This window comes from Natator depressus, chromosome 4 (genome assembly GCF_965152275.1).
Source record: "Natator depressus isolate rNatDep1 chromosome 4, rNatDep2.hap1, whole genome shotgun sequence".
NCBI lineage: Eukaryota > Metazoa > Chordata > Testudines > Cheloniidae > Natator > Natator depressus.
The window spans coordinates 61,106,931-61,127,795 of NC_134237.1; the positions used below are offsets into that span (position 1 = coordinate 61,106,931).

General features: G+C 41.4%; 1 protein-coding gene across 1 annotated transcript in view; it reads left to right on the plus strand.

The window, feature by feature from the left end:
* GUCY1B1 (guanylate cyclase 1 soluble subunit beta 1) overlaps positions 1 to 20,865 on the plus strand; it is a 65,093-nt gene that overhangs the window by 24,629 nt on the left and 19,599 nt on the right. The window contains exons 3-5 of the mRNA XM_074951050.1: positions 2,305 to 2,405; positions 3,489 to 3,607; positions 11,115 to 11,312. Coding sequence (XP_074807151.1) covers positions 2,305 to 2,405; positions 3,489 to 3,607; positions 11,115 to 11,312 — 418 coding nt within the window. The remainder of the gene's footprint in view (positions 1 to 2,304; positions 2,406 to 3,488; positions 3,608 to 11,114; positions 11,313 to 20,865) is intronic.

The following is a 20,865-nucleotide window of genomic DNA, read 5'->3' on the forward strand; positions in this document are numbered from 1 at the left end:
CTCCACACTTTAAGATATTATTTTGATGCCTTGTGAGATCATATTAGTTTCCTGAATTGAAATATAATCTAGTGTACAAATTAAAGCACACAAAGACTTATAAATACCCCTTCTTTTATCACCATTCCTACAAGCGACACTGTCTCTCTCTCAATAATCACCACAGGCAAGCCCACACAAGAATTAATCACTGTAAAAATAACTGTATTCAAAAAAGAAGGAGGGAGGGCATGCAAAACATGAGAAATACAAACCAAAGCCATCTGATGAAACACACTAGAACTTCAAGAGCTGAGGACAGTACATGCCCAATTACATGTCTACCTCATAAGAAAGCAGTGCCCAGTAATGATGAGCTAATATGGGGCCAAATTATGTCAGGACCTTTTCACAGGTTCATAGGGGGGAATGTGCAAGAAGTCCTTTCCATCACTCCACACCCCATGTCAGAGCCAGAGACTGTAATTGTTCCTGCACTTAGGGAGCACAAGGACTGCTCCTTCTTTGTTCTTATGAAGGTGCTTGTTGCCCAAAGGTGGTGGGACCATGACCATTTCACCCCCCTGCACCAACGTGAGGATAGTGCAGCCAGGCATACTGCTCAGGCATACTGGGGAGCCCAGAACACTGAGAAGCATGGGAGTCCACCATAGCTCTACTGCCCTGAAGACAGGGTTGTGCCTTAAAGGCACAATTGACCCCACAGGGAGAACAACATTTATTGCAGTGAAAAATCCTATTATCTTTCAGCCCAGAGAAAAGAAGCAGTCAGGTTAGACAGCTGACTGCTTATCAGGCAAGCTGCTGACTCAGTGCTCAAACGGAAAGAAATAATTGATGTTATATTTGTGGAGATAAAGTGAGGGTCTATTGTTTTCTCTCCTACTTTCCTTTTCATTTTATTTTCACCTTTTTTAACCTGGCAGCAGTGTGAAATGTGAATCTGGTCTGTGCATCAACCATAGCCCTGCTTGAAAGGTTGGCAATTGCCTAGGGCCTTGTCTTCACTAGGAAAAAAAAAGGTGTGTTTTTACCAAGCTTTAGGTAACACACTTGGTAAAACCCCAGTGAGGACAAGGCAGTTTGTAGTTCTTACATCTGTTAACAGGTTGAAGTAAACCTTAGATTCCCTCCAGTGTTTAGCTTGACCTGCACATATGAAAAGAATAAACTGCCTTGTCTTCAATAGATTTGACCATGTGTTAGCTCACATGTGGCAAGCACACATCTTTTTTTCTAGTCGTGGATACACTGTTAGAGAGGGCAGGGCTTAATGGGGGCTGAGATTTTTGTATAATAGCAGGATGTCTTGATTTATTTATTAGTTAAGAGTGTGTTGCTGGAGATTGTGTGTCTTATTTATTGAAGGTTGTTAGGGATATGCAGACATGCTGGCTTTAATTGCTGGTTTGCTTTGTTTTGGTTGCCTAAAGTTTTCAGATAAATGTTTTTTCCCTTATAAATAGCAATAAATAAATACAGCAAATGTTACCTCAGTTTTTGTGGTACTTTCCCAGGAGCACTTTCAGAAGGAAACAGCAGCACAGATTTGTTTTTGTTATTTCTTTATTATTTGTATTGTGGTAATGCCTAGAAGCCAGTTGTGCTAGGCACTATGCAAACATAGAGCTGGTCCATGCCCTGAAGAGATGTGATGCAAAAGCCCTAGACATCTTCTTTTTTTTAATCAATACAATCTGGCGAGTGCTCAGCACTTTTGAAAATCAGGTTACCTCATTAAGTATCTAAATATGGATTTTAAATGCTTATCTTTGAAAATTTAGACGGATGTCCATTTAAAAAAATAATCTCCTCTACCTCCTGTAAATAAACTGTAATCATGACTGGGAACTATGAAATAATGTGTCTATTAAAAAAAATCTTCAGAACAACGTATATCTATATCTAAGTATATTCTCTTTATCTTATTTCTTGCAGTTTTCCAGTCTATTGGAAATTAAGAATAACGCATTCTAAAATGTTAGACTCTGCCTTTATTATCTGAATAACTCCTTTTGTGGGATTGTTTATTGTTAAAGGAGATTTTTTTCTCCCAATGATTTATGGGTTTTCAGGATAAGACTGGGAGTAAAGTTTTGTACTAAGCCTTAATTACAGTGAAATATGGAACAGATCTCTTCTTGGTGTAATTTAAATGTTGAACATTAACTAACTTCTCAGAGGTGGAGCCAACAAATTTATTTCATTTAAAAGACATATTCCAGATTATAAGTAATTGATTTATATATTCAGTGCGAAAGTCTTAATTCTTGATGACTGTATTTTTGTTCTGTTTTCCTTTAGGAAAGAGGCACAATTGGATGAAGAAGGACAATTTCTAGTCAGAATAATTTATGATGATTCCAAAACATATGATCTGGTTGCAGCAGCAAGCAAAGTCCTTAGTGAGTAATATGGCTATCTTTTAGAAATTATACTTGCTTTTAATGGGTCAGGCCTCATGTAGTAAGGTCACTACTTTCTCTGTAACTTTAATGCATTAGTTTGCTAGTAAATTGTATATGTAAGATTAATAAAGACACAAATATGTGCAACAGGGGGATTTAACACAGAGGAAGTGAAAGTGTGGTTATGATTAGAAAAAAAGGCTGGCTCAGAAAAAAGGGTTATTGCTCTTCCATGTTTATTTAAAATCATCTTCTTCCTTTTATTTTTTTTAGAATGAATTTAATGTTTGTGATATATGTCAGATTGCTAGCTCATGAAAGTGAAAACCTTCTTTTATGCACAAGACATATATAATATTACATGCAATGGCAGTGCACTACAGTATGCCACCACGTCCCCTCTCCAATGTACAGTACCTCAACCACCTGACGACCTCTAGATAGTATAGTTCAGTCTCCATGCCCATTTAATCATTGGCTTTTCTGCTGAGATTACTAACAAGGGTGACCAATGTGGCAATGTTTTTGTGAAGGGCACACCTCATTCCACATAGGTCATCAGTCTGGATAGCATTAACTTTCAGCTACTACTGCTTTGAGCTGAAATTAGAAAGGTAGCATTATCCCTATCCCTACGATCTTATTTGCACTCTATCTCTGCAGTGAGAGTGAATCAGCAACCAGCCACTGAACCCATAAGACCCTGGCTTCTGGGGAAGAATGCACTGTTTTTGCATAGGTAGATCTGGCTCGCATTGATCTTTGGGGTTCTGTGGGGTTAGAGGTGAAACCACTGCTTATTACTGAGTAGAGGAATAGTTGGTGGGAAGGAGGAAAAGGGGAGGAGAATCTATCCCCCTGATGGAAAAATGACCTAGATTTTTTTTTTTTTCTGTGGTGGGGTTGATCTGGCCTACTGCTTTTGGAGCATGTTTTCTTGACTGAAGATAGAAAATACAATATGCAAAACAACTCATTTTACATTATAATTATAGTATCATAAAATGGAGTCTAAAATTGCTAGCAAAGTACAAACAATGCAGTGCCTTAAATGAATCAAGTTTTCTGTATTTTAAATAGATCTTAATGCTGGGGAAATCCTTCAAATGTTTGGGAAGATGTTTTTTGTGTTCTGTCAAGAATCTGGTTATGACACAATCCTACGTGTCTTGGGCTCAAATGTCAGAGAATTTTTGCAGGTAAGAATTTTGTGCCAAGCAACTTAAAGTAGGTAGCACTGGACAGGCAGAATAGGGTCTTGTGGGTAGGGCACTGGACTGGGAGTCAGGAAGCTTGGGTTCTGTTCGGATCTCTATCACTGGCCTGGTGGGTGACCTTAGTAAACTGCTTCCTTTCTCTTTCCCTGATGTAGAGTTTCATTCCTCAGGACAATTTTGGCAGTACACTCCCTATTGCATATGCCTTTTGATGCAGTCTTTAATTACATGGTCACATTTTATATTTTGCACTGGACCCCTTGGCTCTGCAGTACACAGAATGGAGATAGCAGGGGGCAGAACTAAGGTTGCACAGGCAACAGTAAATCTGGCATTTCCTAATTTTCAACGGCTTGACTTTGCAATCTAAGTAACAGTCTTTTAACACAGTTTTCCTTTATGTGATGTGGTACACTGTTCCTTTCCCCATAGATATGTAATGACATGTTGGACCAAATTTACTTCTGTTGTCAATGGGTGCAGCTTACCAACTGACACTAGCAGAAAATTTGGTCTATTTAGCTTTTTCTCCTCCAGAGGCCTGTCTGACTAAATACTGTAGATACTGATTATTTCTATATGTGCAATATTCGGCTCCTTTGAGAAGTACAAGCCATTACTTCTGTCTCATAGCTCATCTGCAAATCAAGGGAGTCAGTCCTTGTCCACGTGTTGAGGAATGGGGTAGAGCAAAGGTGATTTTGTACTACTTTTGTGCTGCCCCAATCTTTAAGGACAGTGTGAATTTATGTTACTGTTTCTGTTGAAAAATGAAAATCCATTTTGCATCATTAGTGTGGAGGAAATCTAGTCAGTCCTATTTGAGCTGATCTAAGTGTGGGGTAAAATAGCGATTTTTTTGGTTCCAAGGAAATTGTTCACATGTGAAAACAGTTTGGATTTAGAATTTCAAATTCAGAATGTACAGAGCTCTCAGTGAGGAACATATGCTCTAATAAGTTTAAAGCACATGGACTGATTCAGACATTGGGAAGATTTTCAAATGCATAAATGATTATTACAGTTGACTTTCAATGGCAGTTGGGCACCTAACTGCCATCTGTGCCTTTGGAAATCTCATCCATAATAAAGAAAAGAGAGTAATGCATAGTTTGTTTAAGGGCTCTCCGAATACAGTTATTCAGTTGTTTGTGCATACATCTGGATACCTTCACTGAGACCTAGATCAGGCCAGGACCTCCCCAGACCCTGGCATACCAACCATTACTTGCAATACCTCTTTAACCTGGCCACCTGGGAGCCTGACTGGATCTCTGTACATTCCCAGCATAGGGCTCCACATACAATTTACACCAAGGAGAGATGCTGTCAAAACCTTTTTTTCAAACAGTTCATTATTCTGACTTGCAGAACAACTTCCATCCATAATTTTGTACTCCAGTAGAGTACACAAGCTGCACCCAGCACAAGCCTATAGGAATATGCAGCCTTCAGCAGAACATCATATACTGCCAGTCTGCATTCTCTGGGTGAGCAAGATTTGACAGGGTAGAAACAGACCAAATTAGAATCCGTAGCTGACTTGTTCCTTCCACACCTTGGGAACAAACTAATGGACAAGCTCTCCTTCCCCTTTTCATTCTTCACCAGATGAGAAAATTGAAGGTAAGATTGTAATGCAGGAAAACCTCTGTAGTAACATTACATCTGTATTCTTGTAACTTTAACATTTGAGACTGCCATTTGTTGGAATTCCAGTTTGAATAGATGACATTGGCCATTTGCACTTTTGTAAATATAAACAGGAAGAATATATTAAGTATTTGCACTGACAATGTGAGGTTGGTTTTTGTAGCTGCAATTATGAAGCTCAGTTCTGTTTAGCCATGATTTATTGTTACTGCTCTTAGAAGTCATGCTGGTAGATGATGCTGATTATTATTTACCATAACAAAATTGCTCATAAGCCACAATACAGATGGGGGGGTCCATTGTGCTGAGCTCTGTATAAACACATAATAAAAGATAGTCCCATACTTAGATCTAACTTACAATCTATACTGAGCCCACAATATAAAAAACAATTAAAAGTTTTTGTTTTGTAAACCCTGTGAAAATAATCTTGACTATTATATTTCATGTTCCTTGGAATCAGTCTTAAAGGAGCTTGTTTATAGGAAAGCCACAGGTAATCTAGACATATAAGGAGAGGCGCATTAAAAGAAACTACAAAAGGGCAATACTTAGAGATAAAGTATTTTTCCCTCACTGTACAACATGGTCCTGAAAAAATTGCTAGTCATATTAAATTAAAAGAGAATATGTCACAGAGAGGCAGCATGAAGAGAGATGCAACCTAAGAACTCCCAAATGTGCTTTTATGTTAAAAACTACCTAAAGAAAATCAATCAGACTCATAAGTAGAGGTTGATACCAGATCCTTCAGGGAATCGTTTAGTTGTCTATTGAATTAATTGTAAAAGCAGTGCAGTACAGTAAATCCATATTTTATTTCTCTTCACTAAAAGTATCCACATACATAATATAGCACAAAAATACTTGAGCAGCATTACTGTGAGTTTGGAAGCCAATCACACTCAAATAGTTTCTATTAGTTTCCAGTTTGGTTTATGATTATTGGTCCAGATTCTCTCCTGCACTGAGATCCATTTGTCAGAGAAGAAAGGCATCATCAGAGATCTGATTTCAGTTCTCTGATCTGAAAGCTGTAGCCCCCCCTAACCCTGACATAAATTACAGCAGCCTGGTAGCCAAAACCTGGCCTATTACTGTAAGTGTTTTGGTAGTTTTTAGAGACCCCAGTAGGGATCAAGGCCCTTGTCAAGGTTCCTTCCCCACTCTGAACACTAGGGTACAGATGTGGGGACCTGCATGAAAACCTCCTAAGCTTACTTTTACCAGCTTAGGTTAAAACTTCCCCAAGGTACAAACTATTTTACCTTTTGCCCTTAGACTTCCACTGCCACCACTAAATGTTTATCTAAGTTTATTTATTAGGAAAGCGTTGTTTGGAAACGTCTTTCCCCCAAAAATCCTCCCAACCCTTGCACCCCACTTCCTGGAGAAGGTTTGGTAAAAATCCTCACCAATTTACATAGGTGACCACAGACCCAAACCCTTGGATCTTAAGAACAATGAAAAAGCATTCAGTTTCTGAAAAGAAGGATTTTAATAGAAGTAAAAAGTAAAAAAGAATCACCTCTGTAAAATCGGGATGGTAACTACCTTACAGGGTAATTAGATTCAAAACGTAGAAAATCCCTCTAGGCAAAACCTTAAGTTACAAAAAGACACACAGACAGGAATATCCATTCTATTCAGCACAGCTTAATTTCTCAGCCATTTAAAGAAATCATAATCTAACGCATATCTAGCTAGATTACTTACTAAGTTCTAAGACTCCATTCCTGTTCTGTCCCTGGCAAAAGCATCACACAGACAGACACAGACCCTTTGTTTTTCTCCCTCCTCCCAGCTTTTGAAAGTATCTTGTCTCCTCATTGGTCATTTTGGTCAGGTGCCAGCGAGGTTATCCTAGCTTCTTAACCCTTTACAGGTGAAAGGATATTTCCTCTGGCCAGGAGGGATTTTAAAGGTGTTTACCCTTCCCTTTATATTTATGACAGCCCTATTGTGCCAAGCACCGTACACACACACACACACACACACACACACACACACACACACACAGAGATGTCCATCTCCCATAGAATTTACAATCTTAACATATGCTGAGAGACACCACATACATACAGCAAACAAGGCTATCGTGTTGGAGGAGAGGATGACAAGATAATAGTGAAAGTATTGTTTAGCATAATAAGCAATAGTCACAGAATACCCACTGCCTAGCCCATAGGAATTGATCTCCATGCAAACAGTATATTGATATGTGCAAGGCTGACCAAATGTAACATAACTTTACAAAATATATGTGAAATATTCACAAGAAGAACTGCAAAATTTAAATTAAAAATGCAAGACTATCTGCTAAAGATCTCTAAGGGCCAGATTCTGATGCTCTTACTCATGTTGTGCAAGAGCATCAGGAAAAGGAATTACATTGATTTCAACAGGACTAGTGGCTGAGTGAATTGTGAGTAAGGGTATTGGAATTTGGTGCTAATATTTTATAGAAAAGCAGTATTTGGCATACATTTTATGCCCTTTTCCATAATATTGGACTCAAACTCTCTTTGAGACTGTTCAAGTGTGGATGACTCTGTGTATAGGAAGATGACTCTTCTTTTCTAAGTCTCTTCTTAAAAGACATCTTCCAAAAGGTCTACATATCTAAGCTGCTCCTGGGGAGCACATCCTGGAACAGCAGCTCAGCATCCTTTCAGGCAGTCCACAGTGTACTTCCCTTCTGTGCACCCGGCTAGCTCTCTAGCTCTGCTCTCACCCACACTCTTTCAAGCCACTACAGACCTAGTCTCCACCTCCCAAGAGGAATGTTCCTGGTCTCTGCAAAGATCTGCAAGGAGTTGACTTCATGTATCTTCTTCTCCCTTGTATTTGTGTAAGCAGGGGAATAGTCCCGCTATTGTGGGGAACTTTCCTGGCTTCTGCACTACCCCGGTGAAGTGGGCTAGTGAAAGGATCTGAGTCCTCGCTCCCACTTTCTTTACCCAGTGGCCTCCCTGCCCTTGAGGGCTCCCCTTCCACTCTCCTGTCTGGCAAAGTCCTCATAACCCCAACAAGGCTGGGCCCAGGATTCCTGGGTGGCTCGACCCCCAACCCTGCTGTGGTCACCTAGGACAGGGGCTACGGTGTCCCCACTCCAGGGTACTCTCTCTGCACTGGGCACTTCTCTGACCATTACATACAAGTTAAAGCAAATGCAAGTTATTTAATCAACAATTAATTTTAAAAAGAATAAGGGAAAATGGGAAAGGTTAAAGGAAACACATCAACCTGCTCTGTGGCAGGGAACATCACAAACAGTGTCTCTGGAATGTCCGGTCAGTTCACAGTCTGTTCCTTGTAAGTCCCAGGCCTTCTTCTCAGGCCCTGGCTGTGCTGCAGGGATGCTGTGGGTTGGACACTTGCTCTGGTGGTGGCCACACGCTCTCAGGCTCTAAGTGGTAGGACCCTTCTTCCCAATGTTGCCCCCGCCCTGTCGGGGTTACGATCCAAGCCTGGCCTGCAGAGCCTCTTGGCTGTGGCGTCTCCCTGTGCTGGGCCCGCTGCCCAGGGTCCCTCTCGCTCTCCCCAGCTGCTCACCGCACCCAGCTCCGGACTGCTCCAGTCCCAGCTCCACCGCTCTATCTCAGCACTGCTGCTGCTGCTCTGCCTCCAGCTCCCTGGGCTGCTTCTTTGGCCCCTCTGCCTCTGGTTGCTACAGCTCTGCTCCCAGGACAGGTCTGCTCTGCAGGCTGCTTCTGTGACTCTGCTCCCAGCACTGACCTGCTTCCTGGGCTGCTTTTCTGGCCCCTCTGACTCTGGTTGCTGCAGCTTTCTTCCCAGAGCAAGTCTGCTCTCTCTGCTGTGACTCTGGCTTTGGGGCTGCAGCTCTGCTCCCAGGACAGGGTCTGCTCTCTCTGGGCTGCTGTCCCTCTGGATCTGGCACAGCTCTGCTCCCCAGCTCAGCTCACACCCCTGCTTTCTCCTTAGCTCAGCCCCACTCTGTCTGACCCAGGCAATTCCAGCTCACACGGAGGATGGGATCTCCCTGGCCTCCTGACTCCCTGATTAGCCTGCCTGCCCTGTCATTCAGGCTGATCTGGAGTATTGGCCTCTCCCCATTGTTCCTGGGGGCTGTCAATCTCAGGGTCCTGATTTCCCATCCACCCTTCCCTTTAGGTACTGGGAGCTAGCCAACCAAAACACCCCCACTGAATGTTAGTAAGGGGGCAAGAGTCCCCTTACATTCGCACTAAAGGCTGGGCTCAGTTGAGCTCACAGATTTTTTGCCTCTTAAGTTTTAATTTGATGTAGTGATATATCAATGGAATAAAAATACAAATGTATAACAAACTAAAAAAGTGAAGGAGGATGTTCCATGATGCATGCATCCCAAGGAATTCAGTTATAAGAGACTCATTTCCTTTGGAGGCCTCCCAAGAAAAGTAGCAGCTGTTCACGCCACTTTCACATCTTTGAAGATCTACAGATGTTAAGAAAAGGGAGATGATCCAACCTGCACATTTGAAACATCTTCATTGTACCTCTCCCTGACCTGGCAAAAATCACAAAACAATCCCCAGTGCTAGAAAAGGTTCAAGGGAGGAACAATGCTAAGGACCCGGTAAATGAAGAGGGTGCATAATCTTGACAAATGTATTGGTAGATGATTACGTGGGTTGTGACGCTATTCAGCCAGTCTGATTGTCCTTTCTGTCTAAGCCATTACACCGTGAATAGTAAAATGGAGTCATGGAATGACTCCATAGTTAAGGTTGTAGCTAGCATAGTATTCTAAGTCTGATTCTGATCCCACTTTCCCCTCTAACCTCCTCATCAGATCTGCTTTCCAATTTCTCAAGAATGTTTCCTATCCAGAGAAGAATTTACTTTTGCCAAAGTTTGAGATTAATCAGACAAAATGTCTGGGACATGTGGAGAGTTTGAAAAGGTGGAATTGTTTTGTTTTTTTAAAAATCTCACTTTTTAAAAATGCTTTGTTTCAGCTATGACCTGATCTAGAAACTCCATTTTGGGTTCATTCACTTGGTCTCAGTGAGATCATGTGACTGAGCATTTTTAGGAAATGTGGTAGGTTAATTTTAAAGATGTTAGCTATAAAATTGGAAACTTTGAAAACTCTTGTCAGGTCCTGGCAGAGCTTCTAAACTTTTGTCAATGCTTGAAACAGCATTACTAGCTTACTGATTCATTTAAAACAGTAAGAAAGTCTGTGGTTGTTGTTTTTTTACATGCAAGTGCCTAAAGTTAGACTCCTAAATCCATATAGAAACACCTGGCTTACCAGCTGTAGGCTATTTGGATACAGCTGCTCTTTAAAAGATCGACTACAAGCAGTGGAGTTCTTGGAGGGAGGGAAGAGATAAAGATGGGTGGGTGAGAGAGGGAAAGGGGTATTCTAGCTATTCCCACATCCAATTGGAAAATTAACCCTGCAATGAAAATAAAAATGTTTCCATCTATTGTGCAAACATAGTACAATCAAGGAATTCTCTCTTTCTCTCTCAAATGACTTTTACTGGTGTTATTTTCAGTACCAGTCATAGGCCAGTCTCATTGTCAGGTGTGAGGGCCCCCAGTAGTGGTGCCCGGAATGGCAAGACAGGAGAGCAACCTGCCTAGAAGCCCTGCAATGGAGGTCTGGAACTGGCTGACACAAACCCACAAGTGATTGTGGCCATTGTGGACAGGGTGGGGCCAGACTACCCAGGAAATGTACTGAATCAATAACTTATATATCCAATATGTAGCTTAGGTCTTTAAAACTGCTACTTAAATTACTTGTATTCTCAAATAGACAATTTGCCACATGCATGAACTCTATTCTGATGTGTTTGTGTGTTTTTAATTATCCCTGTAGAACTTGGATGCTCTGCATGACCATCTTGCTACTATTTATCCGGGTATGCGTGCCCCTTCCTTTAGGTGCACTGATGCAGAAAAAGGGAAAGGACTCATTCTGCATTATTATTCAGAGAGAGAAGGACTCCAGGATATTGTCATTGGAATCATCAAAACAGTAGCTCAGCAGATCCATGGTACAGAAATAGACATGAAGGTAATGTTTCCTGGTATGTTCTGATTGAAAGTTGATGTCATTCATAAAATTGAAAGAGCTGTACGACATAATGGAAAACGGTATTTTTTTATCCATTCATACTTTCCACAGAGGTTTTGCATACTGAAAAATCTCTCCATTACCCCCCATGTTAACCCAATACTTTCAAGGTCATATACTGCCCTCACCTGCCTTTGCCCTGGCCACACCCCTGTACTAGCTACAGAGAAGGAGAATGGCATAGGAGCCCCTGTACCAACTCATGTCTCCTTACACTGGTAGGGTCCTCCAATGGCTATATCTGACAATTTTAGGGCTGCTTTGCACCACCAGAACACCACAAACTGATCACAGCACAACCCAGGATCTGGGCCAAGAAATGAAGAAGATTAGCATGTCCAGTTTAAACTGCAGAGATAATTTTGCATTGGTAGAATGTAAATCCAACTTGCCATTTGGCCAGGATACAAGAGGAAACACACCTATTCTTGCACAAAGTGCCATGGAATCTTTAATGGCAATAAGTGTTCAAGACCTTTCTCTCTCTTTCTTTTTTTTAATCTTCCTTGTGTGAAAGATTGCAACTATAACAGCAGGCGATCCCTTTATTACCACATTGGAACATTGATTCAGTACTGAAACAGGAGTGCCACCTACTGACTCACTAGCAGCATTCATGTTTTCCCTGGAAATATGCTGATCAGCCCAGTGCTAATTTGCATATAGTCCAGATGGCTAATGGCTCAGGACAACATCCAAGAATCTAAAGAAAGAGAAAGGGGTACAAAGATTATGTTCCGTATTATTTTTCCATTTTCATATATTTTCTTTTTGCCTAGTTCATGTTCTCTGAGCACTTATGCACTTTACCTGCAACATTTTCATATATGTTCTAGATTATGTCACTTCACCAAATTTGGTGTCATACTCTAAGCAGCCTATGAGAAAGGGGGCAAGTTCTTTTACTTCCTGTCTTTGAGTGGACAGGGATAAAATTTTCAGAAGTGCCTAAGTGACTTAGGAACCTGTCTCAATTTTAGAAATGACTTAGACACTTAGAAGTCTAAGTCCTATTGACTTTGATGATGAGACTTAAGCCAGGTGTACATGAAAAAGTTAGGTAAACTCAGCCATGTCACTCAGGGATGTGGAAAATCCACACCCCTAAGCGATGTAATTTAACTGACCTACCCCCTGGTGGAAACAGCGCTAAGAATCCTTCCGTCAACCTAGCTGTCATCTCTCAGAGAGGTGGGTTACAATGACAGGAGAACCCCTCCCATCTCTGTAGTAAGTAAGTAAGTACAAATAAGAAGCCAATGCAAATAACGTTGCACAGGTGTAATGTGTTCACTGCAAGATGCATTGCTAAGCAAATAAGCATTTACATTCTTTACCAGCTGAGGTTTCTGGGTGTAGCCCACACTGTTACAGTATGTACAGCATGTTACAGTAATTCAATCTTGAGGTGAAAAATGCATAGTCAATATATTGTAATCTACATACAAAAGGAAAATTCAGTGTTGTCCAAAATGAGTCACAGACAGCCAACTAAGAAAAACCCCAGTCTTCATTGTCCTGCTTCGATGAAATGGAGGCACAGAGTTGAGCTCCATCTGCATACTCATGGCACCAGAGCCTGACCACTAAAAGTCTCAATTACACCTGGAACAGGAAAGGTGATGGAAGAGAGAGCCCAATACAACCCTCTGACTTCTCAGACTGAAAGGATTGGAACTACTATGAGTAACTCCTGTTCACTGGGTTGTCTACAAAACATGGTAGTCAGTGGTATTTAAGGCAACTAATAGATCAAAACCATCAACATGGGTGTCTGATCCTCTTCCATCATCGGAAGATCATGAACCAATGTCTCCAGTCCCAGTAACTGTTACAGTACTGCAGTGCATGTTTCATTACATACCCTTTAGCAACAGCAGGATTTTAGGGACAGAGTCTGCAGTTCATTTCACAACCAGATAGTCACAGCAGAGAACTAAGGAGCATTTTCAGAAGTGTCCTTTGTAATAAGTACATATACACCTGAGAATGGTTTAAACTGCCTCACCTAAAATTTTGAGTGAGAGCTGCCACTGTAGGATGACCTCCATGCAGGAATAATATCCCGCTCCAAAAGCGATGCCCCAAATCCTTCAAACAGCACAAAACAACGCAGCCCACAACTCTTATTGTATTCCTTGACTGAGACTACTCCCCAAGGAAGAGCTGCATTGGCCACAATTTTCACAAATCTCTGCAGAATAAGATGGGTCTCTTATGTGATTGGGTGGGTGGGGAGGGGAGGTCTTAGATTTTCTTTGCAACCAGAAGGGTTAAAATCTTGAATCTTTTTTTGAATAAGTGACAGTTTAGATGCTCAATCACTATTTGTGGTGAAGGATGGATTCTCCTGCAAATTCCATAGCTGTGGACCCTCAGAAAACACAGAACTCTGGCCAAAGTAAACCACCAGACAGAATCTAATCACTTAATCAAACAAAAACATTTATATTGAAGATCACCGAAACTTTGCTATGGATTTCATAGAAACTGTTAATGTGTGTGTGAACTGGATGAGCAATATCCTTCTGATATAAGCAGAACTCTCCACATGGAAAATCTCATGGAAAAACAAACTGAATACTATGTATTATCTTTTATTCTTTAAACCAACAGATTTGTTTAAGCATTTACTCTAAAACCCATACGAAGCATGAATGATAAAGTAATTAAATATGAAAAGTGCAGACATCCATTTGGCACTAGGATGGAAACCACCACCACTACTGGATTTGAATGTAATACTATTAAAATATAAGGCAAACACTTCATCTACAGGGCTAAACAGACTTTGGGTTTCAGTCTTGTCCTTGCAAATGAAAGGTAAATAGCCGAGAACGCCAGAAACATCAGGCCCAATAATGAAGCTCCTATTGAATTCATATACAGTCCTTACTCAAGCAAAAATCTAACTGAAGTCTATAGGGGAAAGCCGATATGGCATAAGGGATGACAGAATGGGAAAATGACAGCAACACCCTCACTGATCCATTGAAAAGAGAATTTATACAGTAACTCCTCACTTAAAGTCATCCTGGTTAACCTTGCTTCGTTGTTACGTTGCTGATCAATTAGAGAACATGCTAGTTTAAAGTTGCTCAATGCTCCCTTATAACGTCATTTGGCAGCCTCCTGCTTTGTCCACTGCTTGCAGGGAGAGCAGCCCATTGGAGCTCTAGTGGTGGGGGCTTGGAACCAGGGTGGATTGGCAGCCCACCCATCAGCTCCTCGTTCCCCTAAGTTCCCTGAGCAGCAGCTGCCCAACAGGCTATCAATTGACTGCAGTTCAGCTGTCCCTCCCCCCACTGCCCTGTGCTGCTCCTGCCGTCTGCCTTGGAGCTGCTCCCATGAACCTCCTGCTTGCTGTGCAGGGGGAAAGAGGAGAGCTAATGTCAGGGTGCCCCCCTTCCCCCTGCTCCTGCACCCCGCTTACCCCATTTCCATAGAGCGGGGGGGGGGGGGCACGACAGGGCTTAGGACGGAGGGAGCTTCCTGGCAGTAGCTTCTGTCTCAACTTGCTGATCTACTTAGAAAGGCAGTGTACTTAGAGTGGGGTCAGTGTACTTAAAGGGGCAATGCACATCTCTCTCTCACACACGGCGCGTGTTCCTGTCTGCCATGCTGTCTCCCCTCCCTCCATTCGTGCTGCCTTGTAGAGTGTGAAACTACATTAACAACAATGGGTTAACCCTTGAGGGCTCAGCTGATTGCTAGTTCATGATGTAGCAGTAAGGCATTCGCTGGGAAATATCCCACCCTCTGACTTCACCACCTCAACCAAGCTTCACAATCATCATCACTGTGTAACAGTATTAAATTGTTTGTTTAAAACTAAAACTCTGTGTGTGTGTGTATATCTATATTATAAAGACTATAATATAGTCTTTTGTCTGTTGAAAAAAATTTCCCTGGAACCTATTTACATTAATTCTTATGGGGAAATTGGATTCGCTTAACATTGTTTCGCTTAAAGTCGCATTTTTCAGGAACATAACTACAACGTTAAGCGAAGAGTTACTGTAGTTATCAAGTAATGCTCAATGTTTTGTCTCTGATCGGTGAAAATCTGCCCAGTATAAGTGGAAACTTGAATGTGACTTTTCATTTAGCTAAGCAGGGACATATTCTGAAGATACATTTTGTTGCAAAGCTCAGGAGGGAGAGCCAGCTAGATATTCTCTTTGAAACCTGAAGAGTGATTTGTCTTGATTTTAACTGCAGTTACCATAGTGATTGAGCTCTTATACATGTCAGGTTGATGTCACTCACCAACTAAGACCACACAGGGAAACAAGAAGAATTAAACTTGACTACTGGCTTTGTCATTGCTGATGCTGCTCTTTCATTTACCAAGTTTTGACAGCATCTTCTTTGGAAAGAAGACTTGGCCCAGTTTGTTTTGCCTAAATTTACCTGGGTGAAACTGAATGCAGAATTTACATGAATGTTTAAATATCCAGAAATTTAATTTTAAAAAGGCACACATGTAAGAGGTCATGGTACTCACAGAAAAGGTTAATAGAATTAACTGGTATGAAATCAATAGGGTTGTGTAGAAATTACTATAAATACTTGTACAATTTAACAGAGAATATGATCCCTTCTATGTGCTTTGAATCATCCTATAGAATTCTGTTGTGGTAATATAATATTTTATTAAATTCTTTAGGATGGTTTAAAATCAAGAGAAAGGATATAATTTTCTATTAAATTCTATAGGGGGATTCCATAACAATACCTAACCTGGTTACCAGTTTTAACAGGCAGCTGAATACACTCTCATCTAGGATGTGGTCCAGACTGCATTGAAATTAGTGGAAAGACTCCCAGTGACTTCACTAGGCTTTGGCTCTGGCATTTAATTATCTGGTTTGTTTCTCACATTTCTTATGTATTCAGTGATGGAGTTGTTCCCTCTTTCCATACATGTTTTCTGTATTGGAATTATTAAAGAGTTGCAGTTGCCTTTCACAGTGCTGCCTGTTAAGTGGTCACATCAAAGTCCATATTCTGCATTGTGTTTCTGACTGCATCTTTGTGCTGCTGTTGACATATTGGCATTCTGTAAAGATTCGGAGAGTAGCACAGCACTCACATACAATAGCAGGTTGCCTTTATCAAACTGTGAAAGCCTGCTGTGTCTGTGTAGGGTCACATCTCACCCTGGCTAGATGGTTTGTGATATAGGAAATATATAGAAAGAAGAGGAGTACTTGTGGCATCTTAGAGACTAACAAATTTATTTGAACATAAGCTTTCATGGGCTAAAACCTACTTCATCAGATGTACATAGTGGAAAATACAGTAGGAAGATATATATATAAACAGAGAACATGAAAAAATGGGGGTTGCCATACCAGCTCTAACGAGACCAATTGATTAAGGTGGGCTATTATTAGCAGGAAAAAAAAAACTTTTGTAGTGATAATCAGGATGGCCCATTTCAAACAGTTGACAAGAAGGTGTGAGTAACGGTAGGGGGAAAATTAGCATGGGGAAATAGTTTTTAGTTAGTGTAATGACTCATCCACTTGCAGTCTTTATTCAAGCCTAATTTAACGGTGTCCAGTTTACAGATTAATTCCAGTTCTGCTGTTTCTTGTTGGAGTCTGTTTTTGAAGGTTTTTTGTTGAATAATTGCGACTTTTAGGTTTATAATTGAGTGTCCAGGGAGGTTGAAGTGTTCTCCAACTGGTTTTTGAATGTTATAATTCTTGACGTATGATTTGTGTCCATTTATTCTTTTGCGTAGAGACTGTCCAGTTTGGCCAATGTACATGGCAGAGGGGCATTGCTGGCACATAATAGCATTCCTCTTTCTTTCTGCTGATATAGACTAACACGGCTACCACTCTGAAACATGAGATATATAGTAGTTCTGGCACCTCCTGCTATATGATAGGACTTTGGAAATTAGCATTTGCAGTCACCCACACTCTTTAATTTCTATGCTGATGCAGAGACTGGGGTGGATCGTGAAATTGCCTCATTGAGATGTTTAGTGTGAAAAGCTAAAAATAGATTGCCAATTGCTCGTATTTTATAGTTGTTTTTTTATGCTGAACCCTAACCTTTATTGGTTGATTGGTTTTCTGTGGATCTCTTGTTATTAATAAGAAAAGATAAGAACCTGTAAAGAGGTTCATCATTACAGCAGAGAACTAGGGAGACTATCATGCGGTGATATTATTAATGGAGTTGGAAGATGTAATGTTTGACATGGAAATTTCCTTAAAAAGCTATTTTTTTTCCAAATGGAAAAGCTTTTAATCCAAGCTATACAATTTTTTCCAGTTGTGGTAAATGAGATTTCTTAGAAGTGGGATCCAAACTCTAGTCTTTAATCCCACAGAAGTCACTGATGGAAATGATAATCTGGAAGGCCTAGTTTAATAATGGTGATACATCCATGGATTTTGAAAAAGGTTAATCTGTTAAATTCTAGAGGCCCAGTTGTCCCTACCAACAAAAAACAAAACAAAGCATTTTGTTGGCGAGAGAGAGAGATCCTCCCTTCCCTTCAGAACCACCAGTACTATCTAACTGCAGTGTGACTATAGCCTCATTCCTTCTCTCAAATATAGGGTGATGGTCTCTTGGAAGATGAAGGGATGGGGGTCACTTAAGCTTTGTATTCACAAGAAACACAAGTCTAAGCCACACTGGTGCTTGGACAAACCCACAGATTTTTTTTCCCTTTAAGTGGCCACAAGTAATTTCTGACCCCACATGTATACTCTTGGCTCTCCAGCTGCAACTACTCGCTGCAACACCTTCCACTGTGGAGTTGGAGTTCCGCTTTGATAATGCACCTAGAGAACAGCATCAGGCTTTAGGAAACTAAAGAGATAGAGAAAGGGAGTTAATAACGTATTTTACAAGACTACAAAGAGGAAGGATGGGCCTGTGTTTAATGCACAAGACTGGGAGTCCAAAGGACTCTGCCACACTCTGTCACTGTGACACTCAGCTTTCCTCTGTGAAAAATGGAGACTGTAATTATATCAGTGCTTTCAAAGATATTTTGGGGCTTAATTATTTGATGTCTGTAAAGCATTTTGAGATCCTGACCTCCCGATGCCATAGAAGCACAAAGTATTGTTATATTGTTTCCCCTGGCAAAAATGGGAACCAAATTTTGGTAACATCCCTTCCTGTGTGTATATTATTGCCAACACATGAGTTATGAGCATTCACAGAGGGAAAAAGACCTCTTAATATGCCAAATATTTTAGTGATTGCATTTCTTTGTGCATAATAATTTGTACTAATATATATTTTTGGAAACGTCCAGAAATGTTTTAGAATAACTCTAGGATATATCTCACCACCTCAGAACTCCTAAAGGCTTGTTTTTCTGTGTTTTGATCTTGTCTGTTGTGGGACTTTTGGTCTGGAATTAAAAAAAAAAAAGGATATTCAAGACATTCTTGAATCCATGTTTTTGGATAATTAACTGTATTTTCTGAACACTTGAATAGGAGTGCCTTCTCTGCCCTGATTTACACCCCACTGAAATCTATAGGATTAGTTAGGGTATAAGGGCCTGAAACAAAGTTCACTGAAGTCTATGGAAAGTCTCACTGATGTCAATAAACCTTGGCTTAGGCCTGAAGTGAGGACAGAACTGAGCCTAATATGTTCCAATATGTTGCTGCTAAACAATACTGCCTAAATAGAATTATTCTGTTCTACCCATTAAATCTGATTAGGTTTGGCAAGAGATAAATTTGTTGACACTTGATAAATTATGATATTTCATTAGGCATCAACTTTAATTATACCATGATATATGGCTCTCCTGGTAAACAAAATTAGCCCTATTAATTTCATTATTTCAAGGAACTTTGAGTAGGATTGTTAGAGTGAAGTGAGATGATATGTTCAAGATATTAATATGAGATTAAACCAATAGAACATATGAATTTATGCTGGTTTTTAAATATCACACATTAACAGCTATGGTTTGGAGAAGATGCTTTTAGTTTTAACTATAGGGCCTGATCCTGTAACCCTTATTGTTTTCATGAGTAATGATTGCAAATTGAGCATCCTTAGTTTGCACACATCATGAAACAGCTAGAAGACTGCGTTATTTTTTTCCTTTGTTGTGATCAGTAACACACCAGATATTTATTGTGATCAGTAACACACCAGATACTTGCCCAGCGCTGAGCAGACATGCAAAAGTTAAAGACTAGTCCTAATAATAAATGGAGCAACCTGGATGTGTGAAAAATGCCACTCCCCTGCCTCAACAGGTGGGGAACTTGATGTGCTTGGCGGTAAAGGGGCACGCTCCCAGCAGCAAAGGAGGGAGACCCTCACTAAGGGACAGTATGTAGCTTCTCACCCCAGGAGTCTCTGGGCCAGCCGATTGGGCGGAGAGAGGTGTGGGAGAGAGGTGCTGATTGGACAGTGTAGCGGGGTGAGCCCTGAAGGGGTTGGAAAAGCCCTGAAGAGGGCTGGGGCTGGGGAAGGGAGTAAAACCTCTGCTGATTGGGAGAAGTGGCAACAGCTGGGGGGCCACATCCCAGTCAGGGCCCAGCTGGCTCTATAAAGGCTGTGAGCCAGAACCTGGGGAGCACTCTCCCTCTGCCTGTAGAGGGAACAGGGCCTGGCTGCAAGGTGCCGAGCAGGACACCTAGTTTGGAGCAGGGCTGGGGGAAGGACAAGGCAGCTGCAGGCCTGGGAAGGCCTATTAGGTACGGGGGTTGCAGGGGCAGCCATGAGTAGGCAGAGGTAGCAGGTCCAAATCCCCTCGCCTATGATAAGTGGCTTATACTGCGGTCTGTTCCAGGCAGCGGAGCCTAGTTGGTGACTGGCAGTAGCCTAAGACTGAGGTGAGGTGGGGATAGTGGGTGCCAGGGGGCAGCACCCAAGACAAGGGCACCGGGAGAGACACAGGGCAGGGGTGGCGAGACACACTGGCCTGAAAGAGATGCTCTGGCGGCTGGATGCTAATTCCCTGACGACGACCAGCAGGAGGCACTGCCGGGTGAGTCTGTGCTCCATGACAGACAGCATTCTCCATCTCCCAGGATTTAACCCAGTATGGAAGCCATGTGGAACCTCTTTTGACTCTGTTCCAGCAGTCCCAACCAATTCAGTAGAACTAGGAATGGGAATCCAGCCTGACCAATGCTGTGGGTATAGCCAATCACCTGTTTGGGGGTCATGAAGGAATTTTTCTCCCATGGGACAATTGGTAGAGGACCAGGGAGTTTTTTTGTTTGTTTGTTTTTTGCTTTCCTTGCCACACCTTCAAACCACAGTGGGTTAAGTAGGAATGCACTTAGTACCTAGCTGAGGTACTGGGGAGGAGTTGTTTATTCGTTGCAACTTGTGGCCACATTTCCAGTGCAGTTAGGAGAACGTACAGTTCCCAGAGGTAAAAGACTTGGCAATGGGCCTAGGGATCATGGGATAGGGTAAGACCTTGTAGCTTTCCCAAGCTGAAGTCCCCACCCTGCTGCACCTTCTGTTGCCCCCA